Here is a 27113-nt window from a genome sequence, read left to right as displayed (position 1 = left end):
AAGACATGTAATACAGAGTATCAGAATACATGATGTTTGACAGTTACTAAGAACTATAGTATACAGAACATATATACTGCCTATGTGATTGGTAAGAACCCATCCCAAATAGACATTTCCAGTTACGGTAGTGCAGATGGGTGACTGAAATGCCTGGAAATAGAAATGAGCTATCAGATATATCGTAATTATAAAATTCTTATTGATGATGTATTTTTTTCCTTGAATGTCACCGTCTCATTCTTGAAGGGATTACAGTTACCTTGCATTTCAGTTGGGGACAGACAATGACCCACTCCATTCTGGGTCGCACACAGTGGTTGCTATGCCACATAGAAAGTGTAATTTGGTAGTTGACAAATGTATGCCATTGGGTATTCTTTACTCCATGGCAAAAAATTGCAGCCTCCAGGTTCATGTGCACATGTTGCTGAGACAATTTAAATCTCAAAAAACACACATACATAATCTATGTCTATTTCAGTGGTAATATTGGAGTTGTGTACATACTGGTACTTCGGATATCTACCTGCACTGAACCTAATGTATTATTTTTCATCATTGTGCCGCAGCTACATGTAACTGTGATAGTTTTCTGTTCTGCTCTGCTTGTACTTATAGTGGAACACAGAGTACATGTACAAGTCAAGGGCATGAGAGCGAACCAGGCTCTGCTAGCACTGGTAAATGTCATACATGATACTATAGACGTGCTGTTGCGCATTACCAACACCACCGGCAAAGCATGGCAGAAATTCAACTTTATATATAATGCAAGCCTGACAGATGGGATAGCCTTCAAGCGGAGGGCCAGCAGATTGGATAACCATCATGTAGAAGGTTATCATTAAAGCAGAAGTCGCCCAATGAAATATGTCAACTTCAATTGTAAAATGCAGGCCTAGCGTGTGGTAAAAAAAGATGTGTGGTAAAATATAATGAAAGACAGTGACCTTGCATATCCAATGGGAGGATTTAGACTGGGCTCAGAAATGTCATACAGGAGATTGAGGAGAATATGTCAACCTTGAAAGGAACTGGGATTCAGCATGTTTTGAATCCCCCTTGGTATGTGATGGAATAATATCTAATGAATAAAAGGATATTTGATGAGGGGGGTTTCAGGGCAAGCTTACATAACTCACATAGCTACAGTGTGTATGGCATACTTCCTCAGCAAATATTTGGTAAGTACTAACATTTCATAAGCACATTAATAATGAAGTATGGACATTGCATCAAAATACATGTACACATTAATATAATCTAGCTAAGGATACTGGGGTAAGGATTGAGCTTAATCACTTGTGTATTGAAGCTTTGCACAGAGACAATGACAGACTGACCTCTGACCTGGGTACCAGCTGATCACAGTAATGACATTATCTACATGTATGGTCATGAATACAGTCAAACCTGCCCAAGGCGACCAGCCGGCGGACCGAGCAAAAACGGTCGCCATGGACAGGTGGTCACCATGAAAAGGATTCCACTCACATGTTTCCAGGTCGAGGTTTTCAAATACAGTACGTAAATGGATGGAAAATTATGTGAATTTAGACAGCATGACCCCCACCATTCTCATTGATAGAAAGATCCTACAAAAATTACTTTTTCCGTTATCGTTGTAATAATTGTATACCACTACATCGTGTACAAATTTTCGTCATAATTTTGACTACAAAACATGCAAATGGTTGCCTCGATGATCTCGCAGCCCCCTCCCCCATTCACACGTTACATTAAATAGTACACACACACACGCACATCATCGAAGTTTTAAGGCCAAAGATAAATCTGTAGAAAACACCTGCTGGCCCCAGCCTTTTTTGGGGCGCTGACAGCTGGATAAAAGGGGCAAAAAGTTTTCGATCTGACAGCTAAAGATGAAAACGGAACGGTGTGATTTCGTCGCACCGCGCCGCCAATCTCTGTGCGACCGCATCGAAAGGTAAGTCAGTGCAGCAGAACGCACAGCGTCCAATAAAGATTTGTAATATTCTTGGAAATAAAAAGAAAATTAGAATAATAATTTTCATCAATAACTAGAGTATTCGTAAATGTTCATACACAAAAGCATCGTGTTTTAGAAAGGTCAGCGGTACGCCAAATCCGGGTCGCGCCAAATCCAAGATGGCGTCGGGACCAAGGAACAACATTTCTCGCCCGATGTTTTGCCGGCCGCGAGGTCATTTTTCGGCGGAATTTAGTAAGACACAGACACATTTTTGTTGAAAATACAAGAAATAGATAGTAATTTCTGTGAAATCTAACTTTTTGACGCCATGCACTACGTATTTGTTTTGAAAATTGAGTTTAAACCGAACTGAGTTTGCGGTAAACTATATTAAGATTACGGCGATAGGCACAACAACATCACAAACATTTGTCTTTACAATGTTTATAGGGGGAACGTTTTATCAAAACACTTCATGGAGGAATCGATGCTATAACATTGCTATTCCATATATTTTTGTACTTCAAAGTCTTGAAAACATTTCCGTGAAATCCGACAGCAAAATGATCTGATGTCACCACACGCTTGAAAATTAGGCGGCCGCCATGGGCAGGGATTGTGACCTGTATGGTCCCAATTCGTGGCGGTCGCGGTCGCGTTGGACGGGTGGTCCCCTTGGGCAGGCAGCTTAATGCTGGTGCCTATGGGGAAAATTTTCGGGACCGAGAAAAAGCGGTCGCCATGGCCAGGTGGTCGCGTTGAAAAGGTGGTCGCCTAGGCAGGTTTGACTGTACATGGAAAAACTTACAATATAAAAGACTGATAAAATACTGTAAAAGCAATGTGCATTGTTGTCATGATACAGAAATTAAAGAGAAAACAATGCAAGACTGGATCTAAAAGTAAGTATTCTGCAAAGTATTCCTGCCTCATAAAAAAAATCTAAATTTTAACCATGATACAGTATATCACAATAGATGTGATACTGGTATCTACAGCTCAGTAGAAGTTAGAACAAGGAAGACCACAGTACGACATTGCTTGCCATTAACCTTAAGCCACTGTTAGCACCTTCTCAATAAAACTGACAAATTCAAACATACATTTTTCAAAGCATTATACTAAGGTGTAGGCTAATGTGCTACTCTTGGTGTCCAATACAGTCGTACTCGTAGAAAAATGTAGAATGTGTTATTCTCATATTCATAATATAAATTGCACACTGAAATTCTTGACCAGTAAGTCATCACCATCCTACAAGTTCAATCAATGTTTTAATTTCTGAAATCATAGATAACGCACTAATCATATTTACAATGGATCCAATGTGTCATGCAATTCTTTTCAACCTGTATGCTGAATTGTTTTTACCTGACAAGATTAACATCAAAATTTCAATTCCAGTTTGATGCCAGTCCAAGAAGCCTTAGATTTGTTGGTTTATCCAAATGCAGCAGGAAGTCAATGGTCCAAAGGCAGCCTTGGTTAGAAACAGCAGCAGGTGAAAGCCAGCTGTGGGCCTGATAAGGGGGCTTGGGGAGTTGTGATTAATCACATTTATGTGGTGCTACAGTTCTGGTTAAAGAAAGCACAGAATGGACCACAGAGCCAACTTCAAAATGGGCTATTAACAGTAACAGAGATGCTTTGACAAAGCTCGGCTGTAACTTCAGTGTAGCTGGTATTACAAAGAATTTCTTGTTACAGCAGCTTCGTCAACCAACATGTTCATTTAGAATTGCCAGTCCCGTGGGGGTGAGTACCCAAGGACCCTGCCACACATGGAGAAGCATGTAGTAGCAGCATTTCTCAATTTTGGGTCATACCGCTCAAACTTCTGCCTTTACAACTTCTATAATCATGAATTGAAAGATCAACCTGAAAACCGAAATCAAGAAAATTGCAGTTATTTTCTGAAAGTGGCAAATTAACATTGGCATTTATGACTTCTAGTTCTCATAGTTCACCATACTGGATTGTTTATTTTGTCCAAACAGCAAGTTATTTTATTGGAGTGGCCTTGTATTGATTTCTGTGGAGGGACAATAGGTGCACCTGGGGCACCAGTGTTGTCAATAATGGTTTCCCCACGGTAGTAACCATTACCAGGTATCAATAGAGACAACTATTGTTATACATTAAGACCCGGAAACCAATGGTGTTGGGAAACACCACAGCCTGCCTTTACAACGTTACCTTCAGTATGTAATCAGTTACTTCACTAGGGGTCCAAATGCGCATTGGTAGACTGCTATTGAAGGTATATTACAGTAACTGGTAGGTATAAGCCCTGTGAGTAATGGCAAAATGTGCCGCACAGGGATATCGGACATGGAAGTTGGAGATTCGAGGACAAATCTTAAAAAGGAAAGAAGGAGATAGTGTAACAGTAGGGTTCAACTTCAAGCGCCACTAACTGACCAGTCTAACTGGTCTGGACCTTTTAGCCTAGCGGTTAGTGCGTGAGGTCTGTGCACTGGCAGGCCCGGGTTCGATCCCCGGGAGCCAGGATCGATGCTACTCGCCTCTGGTGTTTCACTATCATACATCTGATCTCACCACTGAAAGTTTGGTTGCTCATCCTACAATTCAATTCAACTTATCTTCCAACTGTATTTCCTACAAAACTCTAGATCTGTATCTGATGAACATCATTCATATATCAACTTAGGAACATAATATCAACACATAAATGTACAATCCACTGTTCTATTGCCTCATGTACTCAAGACCTGACACAGCGAGCAGACTATAGATTCTGAAATCTTTGTCACCCCCCACCTCCACCCAAGGGTCGCATTCGTAATCTCCAAGCAGATATGATGCAATGGAAAATGGCAACATTTTCCGACACCCCATTATCTGAGGAGACAAACAGGACAGCTACAAAAGGTCACTATTTTCAATCCCAACGTCTGCTTAGAGATTACAATTTCAAACATTCCCCCCTCACCTCTGACTAAGAGTAAGACCCCGTTCACACTCATTTTTTTCAATCGCGATTGAAGTATAATCGCGATTGAATCGATCCGATCGCGATTGATTTTTTCAGTGTGAACGCTCCCAATCGCGATTGGAACGATCCAAAACGATCCAATCGCGATTGGATTGTAACTACCTCCGGAGGTAGTTTGATTGGATTAATCGTGATCGGATCCAATCCAATCCTATCAAATTTTGAGTGTGAACACAACTACGATTCATTCCATCGCGATCGGCGGAGATTTCGGCTGGTTCCGGGGGTGGGAGGTCATACATGCGGGTACGTGGGGTCATAGTTCGCATCGCGCGGGAAAACAAACCCAAGCCGCACGTCAGATCGCTCTCTTACAACAACAACAACTTTTCATCGTCAACAATGCCCAAGAAGAAGAATAAAACTCCGTCAGCAACTTCAGCTGGAGGCAGATGGCGCGATGAGGAGACCAGTGTCCTCATCGCAATCTGGGGGAGAGAGGAGGTGCAGGCGAAACTGGGGAAATGTCACCGAAAGAGGGACATTTACCGCACCAAGTGACAATGTCTAGCGGAAAAATAGACACAAAACAAGGACAACAACAACATTTACCAGATGATCGCCGATAGCATGCTTCAATCGTGCTTCAAATGCGATCTGATCACGGCGTACTTTAATCCACTTGGCGAAAAGCAGTGTGAACGCAAAAGTTTCTTTGCGTTCAATCGCGATCGGATCGAACAATCGCGATTATACTTCAATCGCGATTGAAAAAAATGAGTGTGAACGGGGTCTAAGCTTCCTTTGTCATGTCTCTTGCTATTACCAGATGTAGGTCAGTGGATAAGCACTTGTTCACTGCTATAATTGAACAATGGACTAGGAGGGAGTGGCTAGGATTACACTAAAGCCTCAAGAAGTGGTCAGGCCTCTTTGGTGCCAATGATCCATGAACTTATGCAGAGGGACAAGTACATGTTTCTCAACTTGAACAAATCCTATGGGACAGCTGGAATCTCAGTAGAGGGATGTCGGTACATTGGGCTGAATGAGAAAGGACTGTGGAACAGGGATATCTGAGAAAAAAGCTATATGGCAAAATCGTACAGTTTTGCATCTGCCGAAATGATGATAACTTGGCAAATGTGGAAAAGGCTTACTATAACTTTAGTATAAGCTAGATTATCAATTAGATGTTGCTTTGTTAATGTGATGTAATCAAATGATGTTATCTGTTAGAGGTGTTACTAACAGTTATGAGATAGATGCATTGAAAAGGTGGTTATAAAGTCTGCTTTAAAAAAAAGTAAAAAATACAAAGAATGACCAGAGTGCTACGTGTTTGCCTGTCTGGACAAAAGTGATTACATAATGGTCCATGAGGGGTGTACACCCCACTGTGATCCCCACTACACCACCTGCCTGTTATAGCACACTAGCACAATAAAGCTACATACTGGGCGGTACAAAAACACAACGGGGTCAATTGCCAACAAGAATTGTCCTTCCTTGATTGTAGCCGATCGCGCCACGATTTCAGCCCGTTCTATTGGAGTATAGATCAGCACACTGGTCAAAAGATGAGTTATACTAGCGGCTAGCGGGGAAGGAGAGCTCAGTGGCGCGTAACGAAGAGCCAAGACAATCCTCATCCTTTCAAATCCACTTCATTGCGTAAACAAAACGTCAGAGATGACATCCTAGTACAAACAGAGGCCACGCGATCCATAGCCCGGATTCCCGGAAATAATTAAAGAGACAAAACAGTCGAGCCTGTGTACTCACCCGTCTGCCCTTTCCCCAGTGTTTTTTCCAGCCGGTAAGGTCCCACCATTTGGTGTTCCCCCGACATCTTCACCGCCGAAAATCCCCCCGTACACAAGCGTCCCCTCAAAAATCCACGTAGAACCGGCTAGACAAGCGGGACCATCGTTCCTGGAACGTCAGGGCGAACATCATTCCCGTCTGGACATTTTTCCGGGAGCGCCGTGGATACAGTTACACCGTGGCCCTTCCACCATCCGGCTTCCCATCTCTGGACTCGCCATTTGCAATATCCAGATGTCACATCCGGGACACTGCCGCCCCATTTCAGCATTAATATTGAATTAGGTCGATAAAATTATGTCCGCCGTGATGTGGGACTTGAGAGAAATAATAAAACCACAAGAAATAAGGAACACTCACGCAATGTCTGCGGGACAACCATGCATGCAAGACACATGCGGAATGTGGGTCAATGTGTATATATGTTTGTCTGTTTCCCGTGCTAATATTAGTAACTGCCGCGGTAATGCCATTGAATGGACGAGGACGTTGGCAGTGGGCGTGCTAAGGGAAATAATGTGTTTACCAGAGTGTCAAGAACAAAAGCGCTCTAGTCTAAAACAAACTCAGAAGATTTAGATAGTCTCGTGAGGTACAACACATTTATATTCAAGCGAAACGTTCATATCAATTATTAAGATTCAAAAAATTTGCATGGTCAAGTATTTTCTCCCCGAGGTCCTTCAATTTTTCAAGGACCCTCCACTTTTGCGTCGTTGTGTGTGGAGTGAAAAGAGCTGTGATAAGAAATGTTCATGGTGCGAGGGTCAGTGCGATCGGCATAGCTCTTCATATGGCCGATGTTATGGGTTTTTTTTCATTCAGTTGGAATAGTGTTATTTTTGGGATTCAAAAATTGATAATTCAAAAGAATAAATTAGATACTAGATGAAATTCAATTTAAGAAAAACATCTAGCAGAGGAGCGCGAATTTCCGGCGCGTACTTCTTTCCGGGTATACACGTGGTCATGATGATATTACGTAAAACCCATTCCGGCTACGTTCCCTTGTAATTTACATCAACTATAGTATGAAAACATTTTCGAAGGTGTGACAAAACGGTGACGTAGTTCATGGTGTCTGCGTTCTTGTTTCTGTATCTATTATTTTTCCTAGTTTATTACGAAAAGCAGAAACACATAAGTGCACTTATTCAGTAGCGTTTTCTATCTGAAAAGCTTGTGCTTTAGACTCCAATGCTTTAGCTCCTACAACAAATGCATGTTTTGATAGGAATGCTACTTGAACTGAATCAGCAGAATATATGTGCGGTCTTATTTCAATCGCTACTAGTGCTGGTGGGAATAAAATCAATGGATTCGCCCACACAAAAGAAAATCATATATTGTAGCGAAGCTGAACCAGGTAAATGTCTCGGTCTTTTCTTAGCATAAATATAAATTCTTTATTTAAACTACAGTTCGGCGACCCCATACCTTCGCCAAGAAATATCATCTGTAACGATGAAAATCACCGAATTGCATAATATATGACTTAAGATTCTCTCTTCTACGTAAGTTGCTTTTCTCACAAATATGAAGTCCCCATCATTCACTGATGAGTTTATGCTGCCTTTGCTCAATAGACACGCAAATACGTTTCTTATAAGCACAATTCATATGAATTCATTATCCCCGCTTTCTAAGCGAGGGGGTACGGGTGAAAAGGTTAATCATTTCAATTAGCCCAAGACCTTAAGGCATACTAAATTTCATGACATAATTATAACCTTCTTTGCAAAGGTGAATTATAGCATCCAAAGTCATCCTCTCCCATATGAGCAACCGTGAGCCATGCCTTAACTTATCTCTATGTATAAGCATATAAGCAACAGCCATATCATATTCAGTATGTAGCTGCACGTAAACCTACTACAGATAGGGGGCAGTGCGTGTGACAGACAGGCTGATGTTTTGATGTGACCGTTTCAGTCCTTGATAAATCAGTCACATGGTCTTTTGTGCGATCACCAACAACTGCAGTTTCCTACACTGATGTCCATGGCGAGCTACCGCCGTAAAAGTGGAGATATCTCTCAGCGAATGGCGCGACTGATAAGGGTTACGAAGACTAGCTTGACTTAGTGTGTCAGCGAGAGAGAGGGGTGTCATACTGCGCATGCGTGCATCCCTGAAAAGTAACCATACTTAGAGGGACATCAAGAAAATTTAAGGTTCAGTCATCGACCCCATTCAAAAGAATGTTTATTTTGGTATTTAGCCGGGTTCTGGGCCGTTCAGATAGACAGTGGAATCTCTGACTCGATGACAGTCGGCCCAGCGTAGCGGTCCCGCTCGTTCTCCACAAACCAGGACGTTTTACTGCCCTTCTTACTGATCATGGCCCAGGATGTACGGTGGGCTGAGGAAACAAACATAAACGTAATGGCACGTGGCACCTGATTCTTGCTTCATGAGTTTGGTCACCAACCCATCAAATGAAAAAGATGGGTACTTAGATGGAATAATCAAACAATCTTACATTTTGAATTAATGACATCGAATTGATGACATCGAACATGTCAATTGAGTTTACATAGCAGGAAGATACTTGACATAGACTTCCAAATACAACTCAAGAACTATATACGTGTACATAAAATATATGTCCACAACTAATTATGATATATGAAACATACCGATATCCGGTGAGAAGGCACCAAGGGAGCTTAGTTCTACCATGGCGTCACCGGAGTACCTACTCCCCTCGTCATGCACGGCGATCAACACAATACGTCCCTGCAAAACACACACGATGTAACGTAACATGTGGTGACTAGACCAAACACACTAGTAGCACGTTACGGTACCTACGAACCATGTGCAATACATATAAGTTCAATAGCCATTATCTTTGCACTTCGTTCTTGTTGCTTATTGCTATACACTTGCAATTAGTGTAGGAACAGTATATACCTTTGTACTTATTGAATATTGATTAAAAGAAGAATATACAAAAACTAACCTTTGGAACCCCGCGGAGAAAGTCTCGCAGCGACACTCCGGCTGCCGGGTCGCCGTAAGTGTCAAACCGCACAGAATCCTCCATCTGTCCGGTTACTTCGTTCACGACCACCAAGTTGTAGCCACGGCCTGGATAAGAAATAATCCAGCCAAAATGTAATGGAACACACGTAACTAGCAGCAACTGAGTAAAATGTGGGCTAAATTTCTGTCATCTACATTTGTTCTGTCAAATTGAACTGAAAACTTACGTCGATCAGTCGGGTTAACAATCTTAAGACACGGTTTATCATCTTAATTTACATTTGTCAGATGTACGTACCGTTCATGGCATACTGCACTCCCTCCACCCAGACCTCACCCCTTCCGCCCAGGTAGCCTGGATCATCATAGCCAGCAGAGACAACTTTGACACTGATGGTGGTCCGAGGAACGACCGGCACTGGACCAATTTGAAATATCGTTACAATTTTGGCAATGGCTCAATTTGCTACAGTGACATTTAATACTGTTACTCGCAAACACGTAACCATTGTGTCACCTGAGATGTTGTTGAGTTGGTCCTGTAGGTCCGCCGCTGTCACCTGAAGTGACGTCAGCTGTGTCCGGAGTGCAGCGTTCTCAGCGGTCAGACTGCTGACCTGTCCTTGTTGTGACGTCAGCTCTGTCCGGAGTGCGACGTTCTCAACGGTCAGATTGTCGGTCTCGCCCTGAAGTGACGTCAGCTGTGTCCGGAGAGCGGTGTTCTCGGTGGACAGACTGTTGACCTGTCCCTGCACGTCCGATGAGTCCGCCTCCAGAGTCTGCACCCTGCCCGCCAGCATCGTCACGTCTTCCGCGTACGACGTCGCCTCGCACACTCCCTGGCCTGGAGAAACGTGCCGGAGGATTGGAAAAAGGGAAAGAGGCAAGACTGCAGACATCAAATGTTTTCTGTTAGATATCCATTTAGGTGTCGTCACTCACTCACTCCCTCACTTACATTCCCTCACTTACACCCCCTCAATCAATCAATCAATCAATCAATCAATCAATCAATCAATCAATCAAACAATCAATCAATCATTGCTGTATTCCCACATTCATACAGACGTATTTCCATTCCTATAATTCCTAGACAACCTCTCCCTCCCTGCTCTCGCGTCTTGGACAGATGCCCAACTGCAGACCCTCCTTAGGGGGATGGAGGGTCAAAGGGATGTGTAAGAAATTGAACTTTCAAGACTAGAAAATGAACATGCCGCTGGGCCATAGTACTTAACGCGTTGTCGCCTACCGGAGCAGCACTGCGCGATGTCCGCCAGTCGACAGGAGTGGACATCGTCGTTCCAGAAGTAGCCGTCCGGACAGCGGATCTGGTAGTCCCGCCCGCCGTGACACAGGTGGTACACCGTGCAGTCCTCCAGGTCAGCGAACACACCGTCAGAATGGCCCTCGCACTGCAGAGCTGGGAGGGGAAGGAAAATAATGTTTTGTCGTGTTGCTTTGCCAGTTAACTTTTACGTACGTTTTGGAGCAAATATCTAGATGATTCAATGAGTAGCCAGGTATTCTAACAGCCGGTGGAACAGAGATTATTTTGTTCACAGAACGGAGGATAAGTTACTTACAAGACGAACTGCACATTGTATACTTTACCTACAGCAGAGAGAATTAAGTAGAGGAAAATGATGTATACCTGTCCCTTGGCCGCTCGCCGTGGCCGCCAGTATAAGAAGACAAATGAACCCCAGCATCTTCTTACCTGTGGCTCGTGTATGGAAAAATCTTCAGTTCATGATGAAGTTGTCTGATATGAACTTATACTACGGTGTCTCAATGCAATATAGACACAGTATCGACGTAAAATGTCGCAATACAGCTGTACTATGGGAATGATTTCAGAGCAAGTGCACTTGTTCGGCTCAAATGAGTTCCGACATGTCGACAATCGAGGTTACTACTTTTCCTGCAGTCTGACATGCAGGCTTGGTGATCCCTGTCGTGTGGCTCTTACATAATCATATGTATGATGTACATTGTAGACACATTTAGGCAATTTACAATCATCAAATCTACTGCAACAGTTGTCTTATAGGATCTTCAAGTAAAGGCCTTATGACGAGGAGTCCAAACAGACACAAGTACAAAGGGACGTTACTCACAGTTGTAGGTTACACCATTCTCCAAGGCGCACACAGAGTTCCAATGACCACGGAGGGTAGGTTTAGTGGCACATGCCAATGTTATCCTGACCCAGGCAAGCAATGTTCGCATTGGTTAAGTTACCGGATTCAAGCAACTACTGGAATATTCTAGCTCTTTTTGAATGGGAATGGGACTTCAGAAAGTTCATTGTTTCCGTTTTTGTGTCTATTCGCAATTCTACTTCGTATAAAAGGCTATGCATGTTCCTTGTACCGATAACAATGGAAAACGGCCCCCTCTTGCCAGTACAGCTTATCCTGAATGCTGCAACAACCATGTTTGTCTACAAGTATAAACGCCGCGTTTACACAGGAACAATATCGACCTACTGATGTGAATATTGCCAGGTGATCAACAGTTTAAATATGTACTATCTTCATCAGGGCTTCCGTGTATCCCCGCTGACCTTATGCATGTGCCTTAGGAACAAAAATGAATCCTCTAATGATCAACATTTATGTCTCGATTGCATGACTTCGTTGTTGATTAACGTTCTATATTAGGAAGGTCAATTGAACACCGGCACCATGCCATTAAGGAATTCAGCAACAGATCTATGATAAGAGTTAAATGAAATGGCTCATCTGATGATTTTACTGCTGTGCTATCTATTTAGTTATTGATACGAGGAAGGTCAGACAAACACGGGGACTTTTTTTGTGTCCGCACATCTCTGAAATACCCCTACAACGTTAAGACCCGCCCTCGCCACTAGTGAGTGACTTGGAGCGCCAGCAGGTAACGTTACTACTAGCTTTTGTGCCACACCGCAATTGTTTCCGAAGCGACCGTACGCGTAACGATCTCAAAATCAAATGTTTTCATTTTGATACTTCGTGTTTTCTTGGTTTCTTGCTCGTTTAATGCTCGTCGGAAGATTAGCATACACGTAAGTCTGGAGTCTGAAACGCCTGCAGGAAGTTGTAGTATGAAGCATACATATCCAACAAATTTGCTCAAGTATTGTTCTTTATTCTGATAGTTGGATTGGCTCTCATGGCCAACACAATAATGTGTATATAGCAGAAGTAATACTTTAGGAATTGTATGTTCAAGAAGCCTGACAAACAGCGCCGTACGTAAAACCCAACACAAACCACACCTGTCGTGACGTCATACGGCCATGATATGCTGGAGAGGAGAGGTGATGAAACATGTCTCCAGTGATTCTGAAATGAAGACGAGCGTCCATATGTATGTCAACCACGGAAATTCCTTAGTGTGGTTTTAGAAAAATAAGATACAGTCAGTGGTACAATAATTGGCCTTCGCTATGTTGATACAGGTATGAGTGCCTCGATGACTGTAGGTCCGTGGTACCTCGGTCTTCTGTCCTCCACGAACCACGACGTATTGCTGCCCTTCTTACCGATCAATGCCCAGGATTCTCGAAATCCTGTGGAGAATAGTCACAATACATGTTGCAATTGTCAGGGTGTCGGCTGCCCTAATTTCATATTTAAAAGTTAACAAATAACCACTCCAATTGGATATGATTGATTCTATGAAGGAGGTTTTAGGCATAGTTTCCCGGAAATTGATGTGGTGAAATTGTTTTTGCGGTAAATTTGATTTTCCAGCCGGTTTGAGAGCCTGGTGTCGCACTTACAAATGTACATCACGAATGTTTCACGGAGACAAATGTGAAATTAAAAAAAATCATGAAGCATGTGCATACTAGTATATGATTGTTCTGTTCTGGCTTAACGTTATGATTATGTACCCAAGGTTGGCAAAGTTGTCCCAAGATTTTGAAGTTCCTCTGTGGCGTCAGCTGCGTACTTGCTTCCTTCGTCTTTCACCGCTATCAACACGACTCGACCCTGGAACATTGGTCAGAAGTCACAACACTATCAGAAAATACCATGCTCTACGCTTATCAGGCTAATTCTTTTACTTATATGACCTACGTACCTTAACGGTAGTATCCTAACTTCCAATATAAAAAAAAAAAAACCTTTCGACACAGATGTGCGCTTTGAGTACTAGTCAAGCTGACTGCACTAGTTACGCCCTCTCGGTCATCCCTACAAGCCATAAAGTGTCTATCCCGTATTGAGTGACATTCATCGATCAGTACATCATCAGTACTTGGATGTGCCAGAGAACAGATTCATGTGCGCTCTCACCGGCGTAACGGCGTGCAGGTAGTCCCTGAGTTTGACCCCTGCCTCGGGGTCGCCGTAAGTGTCGAACCGCTGGGAATCCTCGGTTTGTCCAGACGTCTCCTCCACTATCACCACATTGATCCCTCTACCTGTCACGGGAGCACATCAACATTGGCTCCAGTTTCCGTGACGAAAGCTACGTACAAATTGGTAAAGGGTTGGCACTTTCTTCCCGCCTCCAAGGACCCAACACGACATGATCCAATCATTTTCTCTATGCATAGAAAGAAATACATGAGTGACTTGATGATCTCCCTGTGCACATGAGTATCATCATCATTTTACTGTAGAGGGTTACCTGATGTTACCCAATACCCAGACCTCAATGTTACTTACAAGTTAAAACGCATGCTCAGATTGATTTGATGGAATGATGACTCTGCTATGCTCATAGAGACCGCTAGGACACCATGTGCCCGTTTCTTACGATTCAGAGCCTGTTGATGCCCGGCCACCCAGACTTCAGCACAGCCTCCCTCAGCAGCCGAGTCATCAAACCCTGCCGACACAACCCTCACAGCAAACACCGCGGGAGGGAGGGGGACGTCTGGAGTGGCAACAAAAGTACAGTTTGGGAACTGAGTCTCCTTTCTAACAATCCACACCAAACTATACATACTGTTGATACTCGTAGTGATGACATTTTCTAGATCAACTGCATGATCTAGAAGCGCAACTGCATAAGTGCGAACCCTCACTGCATAAGTGCGAACCCTCACTGCATAAGTGCGAACTCTCACTGACACTGAACCCTCACTGACACTGTCGACAAGTTACCCCGGGTCGTGCGAAAATCAACTACCCATATAGCGCAGGCTTAGCTCGTAGTTTTTCGAGGTGAAACCAAGAAAATTCCGTTACCGAGTCCCGGCACCAGTCTACCATCTAGACTGTCCACTTTTGCCTTGAGTAGTTCCAGCTCGTTCCGTAGTTGAATGTTTTCGGCTGCCACCTGTTCCATCAGCTGATTCGGTCCATCGTTTTCTCTTTCAAGGCTTTCCACTCTTCTGGACAGTTCGGCGACCACTTCTTCAGCCACCGCGCCACCGGACTCCAAACAGCCCTCGCCTAGGTTTTGGGACCGGAGGTACTAGTGAGCGTTGTGCCCCATAAAGACGTCAACATAGCGATACTGAAACAGGTGACTTATGTTGAGACAACGACGCTGCATGTTGACTGGTTTATGCTTGTTTCCCCTACTTAGCACTCTGGAATTTAAAGCTGCGGGTCGTGCAAAGATTTACGGTCTGTCCTTATGGTGAACTTTCGCGGTACGTCTGTAATCCACATTGATCAACATCTCTGAGTCAGTAGCCTCTACCAGGCTCCAGAGACGGCTGGAAAGTGTATAAATCGGCCAAATAGACAGGAAAACATGAAAGAGGAGTTAGTTTGTTATAGGGGTACAGTTTGCCGCTCTGGATGGCAAATTGGACCCTCTCTCCGTAAGCGACTCCCTTACCATACAATCTACTCTATTTGGCCATTTTCTACTATTTTTGCAGCCATCCGCCGAGCCTGGTAGAGGCTATGAGTCAGTACCTCTGCAGTATTTTGAAATGTCCGCTAGGCGGCAGTGGTGCAACCATCGGTCCCACACCTGTCCCTCGGGACATCGTAGGGAGTAGTTGATTCTGGAGTGACAGAGGTGATAGGTCGTGCAGACTTCTGGGTCGGCATAGGTGCCGTCGGGGAGGTCGGCACACGAGAATGCTGGAATCGCGATCGCACATTGTGTCCGATCAAATTACGACAGGTGATGCAAAAAAACATTGTGTCCGATCAAATTACGACAGGTGATGCAAAAAAACAAGACAAAACTATCATGACAAACAAACAGATGAAAACAACTTTCAGAGTTGTCAGTTGAGACGATTGGCGAAATAGTGTAAACATACGCACATAATAACGTTACGAGCCCTAATATTCAGCCAAGTTTCTATCCGTACACTCCTTTTTTCAGCTCGAGGCAGACATTCGTAATATACCGAGGCATGAGTCTACGTATGGTTCATAAATGTATGATCATTGTCATCTCATGCGATGGTCAAGATACCAAGACTTCACAGCAGGTATATCCCAACATGTACACCTGTAAAAGTGATCCATACAAAGTAACACTGCACGACTGTTCTCTGTTTACAGGGCTATTACTCATGATGATTACCTGTGTGAATGTCGTGACCTCTGACCTCCAAGAAGGCGATCACAAAGAGAAGATAAGACGTCATTTTAGTAAGTTCTTGTTTCGTGAACGCACTGTCAACCGCCGTGATAAAAAAAAACACACACATCTACCACAGAACCGACGATATCAGGTCTTACTGTTATGCATCGTTCATATTCAAATCACACCATTCTTGGTTACAGGTGTATTCGCTTGTTTCTCAAATGTCTTTTTAATGACCCATCCCAAAGGAATATTTGAAATCGCGGGGTCGCGCTGCAGAAAAACCAGTTACAGAAGTTGTCTGTTTGGCGCTATATGTATGTCACATCAATCAAGGCACATACATTGGTATGTACCGGTTACGGGGTGAACGATTTTTCGATGTCTAGGGAATTTTTGATCAGTTGATTGTCATCACTTCTGGGTCCCTCCCCAAAACAGATAGTGTTCATTGTGCTCTTGTTTAAGAAAACAACGTACCCTAAGAAGTCGACAAGAATATTTTTCCACACCCAGCCCTGAGGGGAAGTTGTGTTGGATTCGTCCACCTGCCACAGAGTCAGAAAGACTGGGTGTGTCCGTGTTCGTACATAACTAGCTGTGCCGCCAACTTGTCGGTAAGTACCTAGCCCTGTTTTTTTGTCGTCCTTAGGAGAAAATATTCCTTATGTACATGGGAGGTCCAGGTTATTTCGAAGTTCAATGTATTATGTATAGGCGTTAGGTATAAAACTAAATACTAAATGTATGCAAATGCTGCGTCACAGATTTGAAGCCTTGGCCTATTATAGCTGGTCGGAGAAGGACCCACTGTACGTTACTCTACTGATAGGGCCAAACTTCACACTTAGCGATAGAAATGTGTCATGCTGTGACTTCTGTCATTTCTATATTTTCAAACATCCCCTTGCTTCGACGACAGGTAGAGGTAATAGGGCATTATTCAGCCATTGAGCGTTGAGCCGATAGTATGCCTCGCCGAAAGCAGCACTGTCCGGTTATTACTTTTCTAATGATAGACTTCTATGGTTGTTGTTGGGCTAACAAGTGGCTGATCATGGCAGCAACTCGCATACTTTGGCAGCATAGTAAAATCTTGTTCTTAAATCTGATCAACGACGTGGTTTAGTTTTTATGACCTACTTTTTCATCGTGGGATGTGGCAAGTAATTTAGCATAGCACTGTTTTGATTGGATTGGATTCGAAAGCTGTATGATGTTCCAGCTTTTTGTCATCGATGTGAGGCAGACCAAAATCAGCATATACAAATGTACATGCATACATCATTTAGATTGTTGATATACATTTACGAGGAAACCACCTCGTATTTCCGGCATAGCTATAGTGGTGTTCGCCCTTTTCAGTGCAGTGCCTGTGGATCTGCTGCCTTCGTTTTAAACTAACATCTGCAGAACAACTAACTCTACAACATGACCATTATTGGGTAACAAATACCAACACAGTGCACGTGCATATCTTTGCGCGGCAAATCTTATTTTAACCATTACATTCATTAGTAGTCCTGATTTCCTAGTGGACTGAATTCGGATTGATTCAAAGTAACGTTGGGTAACATAAATTCGCGGGGTACTTAAATTCGCGATTTTTTGAAACGGTGTATTTTAGGGATATGTGCTAGATGCAAAATCAGTTATAACGCCAGCAATGCAAACCGGATAGACTAACGTATTCAGAACACTGACTGAAAAGCTTCGATAACCATGTATTAGAAGTTGGCGACGTCAAAAACTCTCCGTCCCTTATTGACAGAGCCTGGGGGCTTCGTGGGAGAATCACACTGCACGGTTGTTCTTTGGTTTATAAGACAAATGTCACATCTCCTGCCTGCTAAACACAATTATTTACAAGACAACTTATTACAATCTCTTTTGCTAACCTGCAACTGGATTCTAAGTGTGATCAATCATCAAAACTCCTCTTTGTTGCTACAACCTACGGCACGTGTATTTTCCCGCCGCCATATATTTACCCAGAATCCTGTCAAGCAGACGACAAAGGTTTGAGAGGAACACTTTTTTGTCTAAATGTTGCGTGTGATAGTGGACGGAAGACGATATTTTCCTCAAAGTTTGCTCCTAACACAACAAGGAACACATGGACATAGTAGTATAACCATTGCTACGGCATCCAGCTAACTTCCCATGAATAATGTACACGTTGCCATGACGGTGGGGATCGACTTTGAGTGACGTTCTACCGACTCAACAAACAGGATGTTACCGAAGGCCTGATAATCCCCTGATGTGTGCGGTACGGCCGTTTTTTCGTGTATTTTTTTACTTGGACACGTCTATATCCATAGCACTCTCCTCAAGCCAAGGATGGAACGAATAGCTGCTGTATAAAATGTAATTAGCGGTAAGATATTCAAGACGAATCTTCTCTCCCGAAATAATGTTCACACCTGTCCGACAACACCGTCATTGTGCGTGCGGCGGACGGTAGTTTCAAGTTGAAATATTATGGTGTCAGCACGACTAGAGACAAAATCTACCATATATGTGATTAGTGCAAAGATAGTACATGATACTGACAGAATAATAGAAAAAAAGGATGGTTTATTGTTCTGCTAGATTGATTTCAGTCAACCATTATCGGAAAAATGGCGAATTTATGTTACCCAACGTTAGATACGAGGTCAAGAACGCCTGGGGTTATTCGCAGAAAACACAACTGAGATGTCATGTTGGTTATTTAATGTGTTGTTCTCATTTAAAGCTTGACAAGGCAAGAGAACCCCACTATCGGACGGTACCATGGCCACATCTTCACCAGAGGTAAGATACACTCTTGTTTTTGTCGTCCTGATATACTGAATTTTCATCCGGCTGGACAAGGTCCACCTTGTCATCATGGCCGATAGTTTATGCCACCATCATGAGTACAATGTACATCGCTCACAAATTACCCTCCCCTGGTGATTGGTATCCGCCCCCTGCGAAATGTGGCTCAGCCAGCTCATCAAGTTTTGGAAAACGCCCTCGCCCTCTTTCAAAGGAAAAGAAACTAGACACTCGGGGGATGTTTAAGAACATGGAATCATATCATTCCATATGTTCAGACAGGACTTCGGAAAATGGGTTTTTGTAATGCAAATTAATGATAAAACTTTGTGTCCAACTTTGGGGGAAAATAAAGAACATTTTAGGGTAACTTATCATCCTCAAGAAGGGCTAAATACTACATTAAAGGGTAGATCATTTGAAAGAAAAAAAAAACAGTTCTCGTTTCAGCTTAGTTTGAGCTGAAATGTAGTCAAGCACGTTATCACCAGCAGTTTATTCATCTTCGCCTTTGGACCGATCGCGATTAAGTCTAATCACAACAACAGATTCTATATCACAAAAAAAGTTTTAGCAGGGTTAACTGTTTAATTCAAGCACACGATTAAAGCACACTATTAAAGCACCCGCATCCCGGTCCCCATGACTGAACTGGTACATGGTCGGCACCGTGTTTTAGTATGTCAAACGTTTCCGACCCGTTGAAAAATAAAAGCATCATTCCAAATACTGTATGAAATAGTTGTGCAGTTGTGTTATTGACTCCCAATTTAGTTTGTATTGTGTGTACTCGTTATGTGCTCCCTTGGTAATCAGACCAATTAGGATGACGGGACTACCCTTATTTAATAAACACTGATAGATAAAAGAAAAATGAATAACAAACATTAACTTTACCATTTTCAATTTGACAGCTCATGCCCCTGTGGGCGGGTCTGGCAGTGGCCGGTTCCGTGCTGATCGCCACCGTGGCGGCCGTGGTGACGTACTGCCTCTCCCGGCAGCAGACCCGCCGCGACCAGCGCCTCCGGGCCAGGCTGGACCGCGTCAACGAGCAGCTCTCCAAACTGTACGGGCCCCTGTACGGCAACAGACTGGCCAATCACAAGGCGTACGCCCAGGCCTTGGGCACACATTCCACCCTCGACTCGTACCTGAGCGACGCTCTGCAAACTTGGCAGATGGACCGACACACGGGCAGCATGATGCTGTCACGATGGCGGACATTCCTCTTCTACATCATGTACCCGTTAGACCTGAAGGCAGAGGAGATCATTCGTGACAACATCCACCTGTGCGAGGGGCATTTTCCTCAGGGTTTCGCTGACTTCCTCTTCCACACAAACTACCTGCGCATCGTCCTGTCTCACTGGCAGCTCAGGAAAGACGGGACTCTGGACACGGAGATTGAGTACGCTCAAGCGGACGACTTCTACCGCGAGAACAACGGTGGATTCGCCTTCCATTATCCCATATTTGACCAGCTGGACGTGTTCGTGAAGGACACGTATGAGAGTCTGCTGCTGTACCAGCAGGGCCTGTTGGGGGCCCTGAAGGAGGGCGACAACGGTGTTGTTGGAACAGTTCTCGTCAATCCTCGCGTGGCCGAACGAGGGACGGAAATTACCGAAACCTATCCGATCTATCTCCCCGTCGACCCCGCCAAGGGAGACAAGGGAGCTACAAACGGCCACGGCAGTGTGCGCAGGGACGTTGAAGACCGAGCTCTAACCGTGGAGGCCGATGACGTAAGTCTGTACCTACCCGCCAACAGTCTCCTGGGAAATGGCAAGGCCAGTGTCACGTCACGTGACAGTGGTGACAGGGCGACTGAAGTCGCAGTTAGTTTTGCCTAACCTGAAACTTAAACATCCTGTTATGTCCGTTCGTTTTGTTTGGTGATATTCACGTCAATTCGATAGCAGAAATAAGGGGTGCAATCAATATGGTGCCTATGCATAACTTTCTGTTATCAAAGTCAGGAAGAAATGAATATGTCATCGAGTCATAGTACTAGTATTTAACATTGCACTGCGTCATTTCCTAGAACGGAAAGGGAATAAGGTGAATACTTGTTCTTGTCAAAGGGGTGTAATAACTAAAATACTGACTTACTCACCTTCTTTTTCTCGTTCTGACAGCATTGAAACCTCAACAGAAGGACATCGTCTTGAGCTCACCCTCTGGCCAAAAATTCGTGTGGTGGTGGGTGAGAAATAAACTGAAAGATACTGAATGAAAAGAAAGTGATTCTTTTAGGCTGAGTTTCATAATGTCCAGCAGATCCTCGATAGGGATGTCTTAGCCTTATTCTGTCTGTCATAAGACATCCCTACGAAGCCAAATAAAGGTTAATATTTCCCCTCCTCTACTTGGAGATTGAGAATGGAAGAGATTAAGAGTTGGTCATTGGATGGAGCAAAGAAGCCAACAGAACGCCATGCACACGTGTTGTAGGATTGAAAGCGCAAGAAAAAAAGTGATTTTGGACTAAATGATGTTTGGCGAAGTCGCGTCCAGTTTAGTTGAGGAAAACAAATCCACAGATAGTACACATCTTATGATGCAGGATCCGCAACATTTTTGTTCTCTACCCGCCTAGTCTTTGTTATTCAGTCGTGTTTTTGTGTGTGTATGTATCTCTGTGTCTCCTATCGTGGCGATCTGTCCTAGGTCGACCTTGTAACATTGGTGGGGGAATAAACTTATCATTTAACACAATCCGTCAATCGTCCCCATTCATTAACGGGAAAACGTCCGTGTTCTATTTTCATTACCATCAACTAACAGTAACAAAGTTTGAACCCAAACTTCGAAACTGAATTATTATCTTTGCACCGTGTTGTTTTTCACATGATTCCCAGTTAATAAAACGGTATGAGACTGTTACAATCCAAGCTGACAATAGTAGGCATCCGTCCTCGAGATGATGTTAGGGCCCGGGAGATCACAATGACAATAAACATACCAAAACAGAAAGAACTTCTACAGCATCAGAGGACATTGTATATATGATTTATCATAAGGCTTCTGAACCATACGGGGAACCGGTGGGCTCGGCGGAGCCCAGCAGGAAGTCACCTGACAATGATGCCGTCAACACTGGCAGCAAAGGGCAGATGGAGGACAACCTCCAAGAACTGTAAGTTAGCGTTAGAACCTTTTCGCTTATTGTAGGATTAGTTTGTGGGAATCTGAGAATACACACTCACACATGCAAACACACACACATAGACAAACTCCGTTTGGCACTAGTTTCCCATACAATCGGCATAGTTACATGTGATTACAAAGTTCAGTAGTTACGTTTGTACTTATAGAACATTCTTAAAGAACTATGATATGTTAGGTATCTAAATCATGCTGTTTCCTTTGATTGTTTCTACAGTCGACAGGAGCTACAGAGTGTGGTGTACGTACCAAACCAGTGACACCTACTGACGCTGTTTCACATGCCCCAATGGACTATGCATTCTTCCAGTATGAAATGGATAGCTCACACTTTTCGCATCATTAGTTTCAAAATACAGGAAACAGATGGACAAACACAAAGCTATGTAAATTCAGGACATACACACGCGGATCATACAAACTAACTTTCATGGTAGAGGACTAAGAATGGATGTATACTGCTAATAGAATATCATAATTTGCATTGCTTTGTAGACATCAACCGTTTCAAGTGTAAGAGGTTTTTTTGAACCAATTCTTATTACGTGTACATACACACGTACATGTGTCTTAGCAACTGATGCCTACCCATTGCAATAATTGAAGGTTTTAAAAAAGTCATAGATGTGTCTGTGCATGTTTGTATGTTGCCTACAATAAAAAATTAGTAATTCTTAGCAACTTGAATGAGGCCTTGTGGTAAACGTAGCGTAGCATAGCATAGTAAAGTTGTATCACTGAACAAAGTGAACAATGTTGAATTGCTGGCCAAAACCATCTTAAAAGGAATGTGCCAATGTCATACTGTGTCTCAAAATATATAATTGTGAACAATTAAATATCGTGACTGTTTCATAGTTTAACTTCAAGGGAATAGGTGAGGCTGCCTGCTATTTGAGGAAAGTCTGAATTATGTCATTTGAACACTGGTGGGTGGAAGTATCATAGAACAGTGTTGCCCTTAGGTGAAAGACTACAAAGCTACACCAAAAACAAAATTTAAAATCTCTTTGAAAAGTCAACAACACTCAGAAATGAATGAACATGACAGGAAGACATTAACAAGTTTTAATAAATGTGCCCTTGAGTGGTGTTTTCAAAATAAAGTCCAATGGTTATGGTCTTTCATGGTGTATTTTTGTCAAGTATTACTGTTTGTCCTGATACATGACTTGAGTCTGAAAGAAACTGACTTTGTATAACCTTAGCTATATAGTGGGGGTAATTGACATGACAAAAGAGTTTTGTAAGAAGAGTATAGGATCTTGTGTTTGTCTGATGTCTGTTGACAACTTTCTTCCTTGCTTCATTATTAATAACTATTCTATGCTCTTTACAATTGAAAAGTACATCATCATCATCATATCGCCCCTTACGCTCTCCCTTCTGGGTAAATGATGTAAATCACCGTATGGCTGATACGAGATGGAGGTTCGCCAGGCCTCCATCCAGGTGAAAAGTACATAACAGCGCAGTATTGATTTGCCCTCATAGTTAAATTGTGACTAATAATTAACAGTATTATGCATGCACTGGACTTTCCATTACAGAATACATTGTGTACATAAAAATGCAAAAAGAGGTGATTCTAGTGTTGATCAAGACAAATAACATCTAACTTATGCAAATTATGTAAAAATTTGCATAAAGTACATAGGCAAAAGTATATGGCCCAAGGCATTATTCAAACTTTGCAAAAAAGGCCAGGCATGGAGTAAAAGTATTAAGAGGCAAATGTTAAAAACTCACATGGTTTCATACTTACTTTCATAAACAATAATACAAAATAAAATACTTTAATTTCTAGGGAGCTTCCCACTGACACTACATGACAGAATTACTCTAGAAAAAATCTATTTCTGATGTGATCCTAGAATAAAATTGTGACTTTATCATTTCATTTTATAGTTTGTAGAAACATATTGCATTCCAGAGAGTATACTTCTGATGACTTGTCGAGATCTAGACCTGTGCCATTGACTCCTGGCTCAATGGTTAGATCTTTCCCAGTGTAACAACGTCCATCCTTTTCATTGGTTCTCAATTTTCTATCTTTCACTTGAATGTTTCTTCTCTTTATGCTTCTTCTTCTTTTTCTTTGAAGAAGTGGAGTGAGTTTCTACCACGCTGTTTTCTATAGCTTTTTGGGTCTGTTCATTGATGTCTCCATTCAGCTTGCTATGTTTCCCAGGATGCCCCTCATCATGTTCACCATTTGCTGCTTCATGTACAGAAGGTTCAGTGCAGCTCTGTTCTTGTCTTTTCTTCTTTTGCTTCTTAGACAACCTTTCTGCATTATCAGAAAATCTTTCGATTCCCGATCCTTCAATACGAGTCAAATCTTTTTTATTGCTTTCCTTGTGTTTCCTCTTTTTCTTTGTTGAAGTTTTTTCTTCACCTTGGTTGTCCTCCATCGTACATTCAGTTGCCTGCCAATCAGGCTGATCAGCCTCTGTAGGGACAGACAAACCACCTGTGTCACAATGTCCTTTTCCCCTGTGCTTTCTCTTGTGCTTTTTTTTGTTGTTTGAAGAAGTAACATCAGTTGATGTAGTTGGCACGCTGGGCTGTCCTGTATTGGTTATATCTTCTGTGGGCTCACAAGATTTCTTCCCATATGATGGGTCTTCATCATCTCCAGTGTGCTTTCTCTTCTTGATGATGCCTCTGCCAGGGGTGCCTGAGCGACACAAAATGCTTAGTTAGCACAGAATATAACATCATCCCTACCAAATATTACAACAACAAAAAAACAGCGCTTCCAGAACTTTTTACACTTTATCTGACGATTGCTTTATATCAACTTGTTGTATCTACTCTGGAGAAAAAAAGTACTATTTTTCACAGAAGCTGCAGTTGTGACTGGAGGAACTGATCTATGTTTCATCTACGTTAGAGAGGAGGTAAGACATACCTGTGGAGCAGGTGGAGGGCTGGATGTCAGTGAGGCTGTCACAGGTGTCATTTCTATGGATAAAGACACAAAACAAAAAGGTAAGGTCGATTTTTAAGACATACATGAATGTAACAAATTTCAACACAACAAAATGATATTATAAGACCACTTCATCAAATTTTCCCCTTTCTTTTGTTGACCTGTTGTTGGTCTCTTTGTATCACCCACATGACAATAATGTACACTACTTCTTAGTTTCTTTTCTTAGTTTTGCAGTTAACTAGGCGGAATGTTATGACAGTTACTCACAGTATTTTGCCAGTGATGGCTAACACCCCTCCGTAGTCAGCCTCTATCCTGGTGACAGTGAAGTTGAACTTGTCCCCCATGGTGAGCCGAGAGCCTGCCCAGCCATTCACCACACCGCGGGGCCTCGGGATGGAGGCGTTGAAATAGTTGTGCACCAGACAGCCCACGTGGCCCTTCCCTATCTTGTTGACTGTTCCCTGCGGAGAATAGGGAGAGTAAATATGCAACTATAGCAGCTATGGTCATGGTAAGAACAAGTTGATCCCAAAACTGATAATTGGGATAAACCCATGAGCAACTTTCTCAAGTGTGTATAAACTTCAAATAGTAATTCCTTAAAGTACCAGAATTATCAACCCAGAATTGAGGTGTTCAACTAAATTGTTTTCCCTATAACTATCGCAGAGTGGCCAACTTGTTGTCAACAAGCATTATAGGGGCATCCTCGTTAGATGTGCAAAGGTTAGCTGTGACAGGTCGTTCAGTACAATAAAACCGGCTGTTGGCCTGCTGCCGTGCCACATGCCCGCGAAGCTGGTGTGTTGTGCTGAAGGGGGCTTATGCTGGCTGTATAGATATTGATATAGAAGCAGAAAAGGAGGAAATTGATGTTTTGTGCATAATTTGATTATGAAATCCTCCAGAAGAGTGTGGGGTCGTGTTGCGCAATGGCAGCATGTTCGGCTCAAGTGATCCCGGGTTCGAATCCTGCCGTGTCACCGATCTTGTGCCCTTGGTAAACCGTAAAGGCACTTAACACAACTTTCCCAACATGCCGGAATGCCATGGTCATCATCAAGATCGTGGGCATTAAAGGCAAGAAAGAAAGATGAAACTCAATCAATGTCACTCACCACTAGAGTACTGCCAACTTTGGGCCTGAAGACAATGAAATCTGTCTCCACGTCCAGATGAATGTAGGGCTGGTCATCGAGGATGTTTCCTCCCGTCTGCACCAGGCTGATGTTACTGTAGGACACCGGGACCCCCTTCAGTCTGTTGTGAAGAGACGTAATGCAAAAAACAAAATTGAATCAAACTTTATATGGGGGAAAACTTCTAATTATATATTGTACTAAATGAATAAATGGTCACATAAGAAAGTACGATGTACAGTTACACTTACAGTGGAGAGAGACAGTGTGTATTCATGCCCACATCCCAAGCTATGCAAAGATACCAACTAGAATCATCGGAGCCGAGTTTGACACACGAAAAGAGTTCCCACCTTCCTGAGTACATCTTGAGCTCGCTGCCCAGCACCTCCTGCACGCCCGTGCGCAGACGACCCAGGTACTGCGGCGGCAGCGGGATGTGTTCCCGGCATCGCACGAGCTCCAAACACGAGTCAGGCTCGTCTACCAGCTGGCTGGCTTCTTCGAAAGACGACAGGTCCATATTTGAACCGCTTCATGGATTAAAAACGGCGCAAAAAAAGTTGGATCAACTTTTTCACTTCACATGTGCGCAGCCATTTTGCGATGGCTAGTCCTGTCGTAAGAGAAAGTCTCGCGAGATATCAGATTTTCCCAGTCAAAAAAGGGGGTGCTCTTCTAAAATTTGGGAAAAAAAAACATACCAACGTTCGTTCACGCTAACTTGATTTAATAGAATATCAAAGATTCAATATTAAACATATTACTACTTACTACAGTTCGCAGGTATACAAGTGTGATGATTTATGGGAATAAAAACAAAAAGGT

The 27113-nt window shown here is 42.9% G+C and overlaps 4 protein-coding genes across 16 annotated transcripts in view; 1 reads left to right on the top strand and 3 right to left on the bottom strand.

Annotated features, from left to right (window-relative positions):
* Nucleotides 1-7124, bottom strand: part of LOC136430276 (serine/threonine-protein kinase BRSK2-like) — a 36318-nt gene extending 29194 nt beyond the window's left edge. For 4 of the 11 annotated variants that reach the window (XM_066420735.1, XM_066420734.1, XM_066420736.1 and 1 more), the window contains exon 1: nt 6699-7124. In XM_066420735.1, the coding sequence (XP_066276832.1) occupies nt 6699-6765 (67 nt within the window). In that variant the 5' untranslated portion in view covers nt 6766-7124. The remainder of the gene's footprint in view (nt 1-6698) is intronic. The other 7 variants (XM_066420739.1, XM_066420738.1, XM_066420740.1 and 4 more) reach the window with 3 other exon arrangements.
* A 1804-nt stretch (nt 7125-8928) lies between these two features.
* LOC136430272 (uncharacterized) lies at nt 8929-11900 on the bottom strand. Its single transcript, XM_066420728.1, has 8 exons — nt 11849-11900; nt 11383-11448; nt 10981-11151; nt 10246-10572; nt 10027-10146; nt 9706-9833; nt 9380-9479; nt 8929-9102 (listed from the first exon to the last, which is right to left on the bottom strand). Exons 2-8 carry the CDS (start codon nt 11438-11440, stop codon nt 8978-8980), a joined length of 1029 nt encoding a protein of 342 aa, XP_066276825.1. The 5' UTR covers nt 11441-11448; nt 11849-11900; the 3' UTR covers nt 8929-8977.
* A 4306-nt stretch (nt 11901-16206) lies between these two features.
* LOC136430271 (uncharacterized) lies at nt 16207-23328 on the top strand. Of its 3 annotated transcripts, none has more exons than XM_066420725.1 (5): nt 16207-16294; nt 16746-16846; nt 19949-20782; nt 22061-22176; nt 22423-23328. In XM_066420725.1, the coding sequence occupies exons 1-5, from the start codon at nt 16216-16218 to the stop codon at nt 22463-22465; spliced, it is 1173 nt and encodes a 390-aa protein (XP_066276822.1). In that variant the 5' UTR covers nt 16207-16215; the 3' UTR covers nt 22466-23328. The 3 variants fall into 3 exon arrangements, with proteins under 3 accessions (XP_066276822.1, XP_066276823.1, XP_066276824.1); XM_066420727.1 differs by lacking the exon at nt 16207-16294 and adding an exon at nt 18970-19028 and having other exon boundaries at nt 16532-16846; XM_066420726.1 differs by lacking the exons at nt 22061-22176; nt 22423-23328 and adding an exon at nt 21176-21605.
* LOC136430270 (DNA-directed RNA polymerase I subunit RPA43-like) lies at nt 23260-26914 on the bottom strand. Its single transcript, XM_066420724.1, has 5 exons — nt 26639-26914; nt 26265-26406; nt 25411-25607; nt 25120-25172; nt 23260-24885 (listed from the first exon to the last, which is right to left on the bottom strand). The coding sequence occupies exons 1-5, from the start codon at nt 26806-26808 to the stop codon at nt 24254-24256; spliced, it is 1194 nt and encodes a 397-aa protein (XP_066276821.1). The 5' UTR covers nt 26809-26914; the 3' UTR covers nt 23260-24253.
* Nucleotides 26915-27113: the final 199 nt, after the last annotated feature.

Source organism: Branchiostoma lanceolatum, chromosome 3 (genome assembly GCF_035083965.1).
Source record: "Branchiostoma lanceolatum isolate klBraLanc5 chromosome 3, klBraLanc5.hap2, whole genome shotgun sequence".
NCBI lineage: Eukaryota > Metazoa > Chordata > Leptocardii > Amphioxiformes > Branchiostomatidae > Branchiostoma > Branchiostoma lanceolatum.
This window is presented reverse-complemented; position numbering and strand designations above follow the sequence as displayed.

Excerpts from the sequence above, each read along its gene's own strand:
- LOC136430272 (XM_066420728.1), bottom strand. The coding sequence starts at position 11,440 with ATGCTGGGGTTCATTTGTCTTCTTATACTGGCGGCCACGGCGAGCGGC. Across the intron at positions 11,152-11,382 it reads GGCGAGCGGCCAAGGGACAG|CTCTGCAGTGCGAGGGCCAT; the intron begins GTATACATCATT and ends TTCCCCTCCCAG. Across the intron at positions 9,480-9,705 it reads TTCTCCGCGGGGTTCCAAAG|GGACGTATTGTGTTGATCGC; the intron begins GTTAGTTTTTGT and ends TGTGTTTTGCAG.
- LOC136430270 (XM_066420724.1), bottom strand. The coding sequence starts at position 26,808 with ATGGACCTGTCGTCTTTCGAAGAAGCCAGCCAGCTGGTAGACGAGCCT. Across the intron at positions 25,608-26,264 it reads AAGTTGGCAGTACTCTAGTG|GGAACAGTCAACAAGATAGG; the intron begins GTGAGTGACATT and ends TATTCTCCGCAG. Across the intron at positions 24,886-25,119 it reads GCCCTCCACCTGCTCCACAG|GCACCCCTGGCAGAGGCATC; the intron begins GTATGTCTTACC and ends TGTGTCGCTCAG.
- LOC136430271 (XM_066420725.1), top strand. The coding sequence starts at position 16,216 with ATGATGATTACCTGTGTGAATGTCGTGACCTCTGACCTCCAAGAAGGC. Across the intron at positions 20,783-22,060 it reads TAACCGTGGAGGCCGATGAC|GCTTCTGAACCATACGGGGA; the intron begins GTAAGTCTGTAC and ends ATTTATCATAAG. Across the intron at positions 22,177-22,422 it reads GAGGACAACCTCCAAGAACT|TCGACAGGAGCTACAGAGTG; the intron begins GTAAGTTAGCGT and ends TTGTTTCTACAG.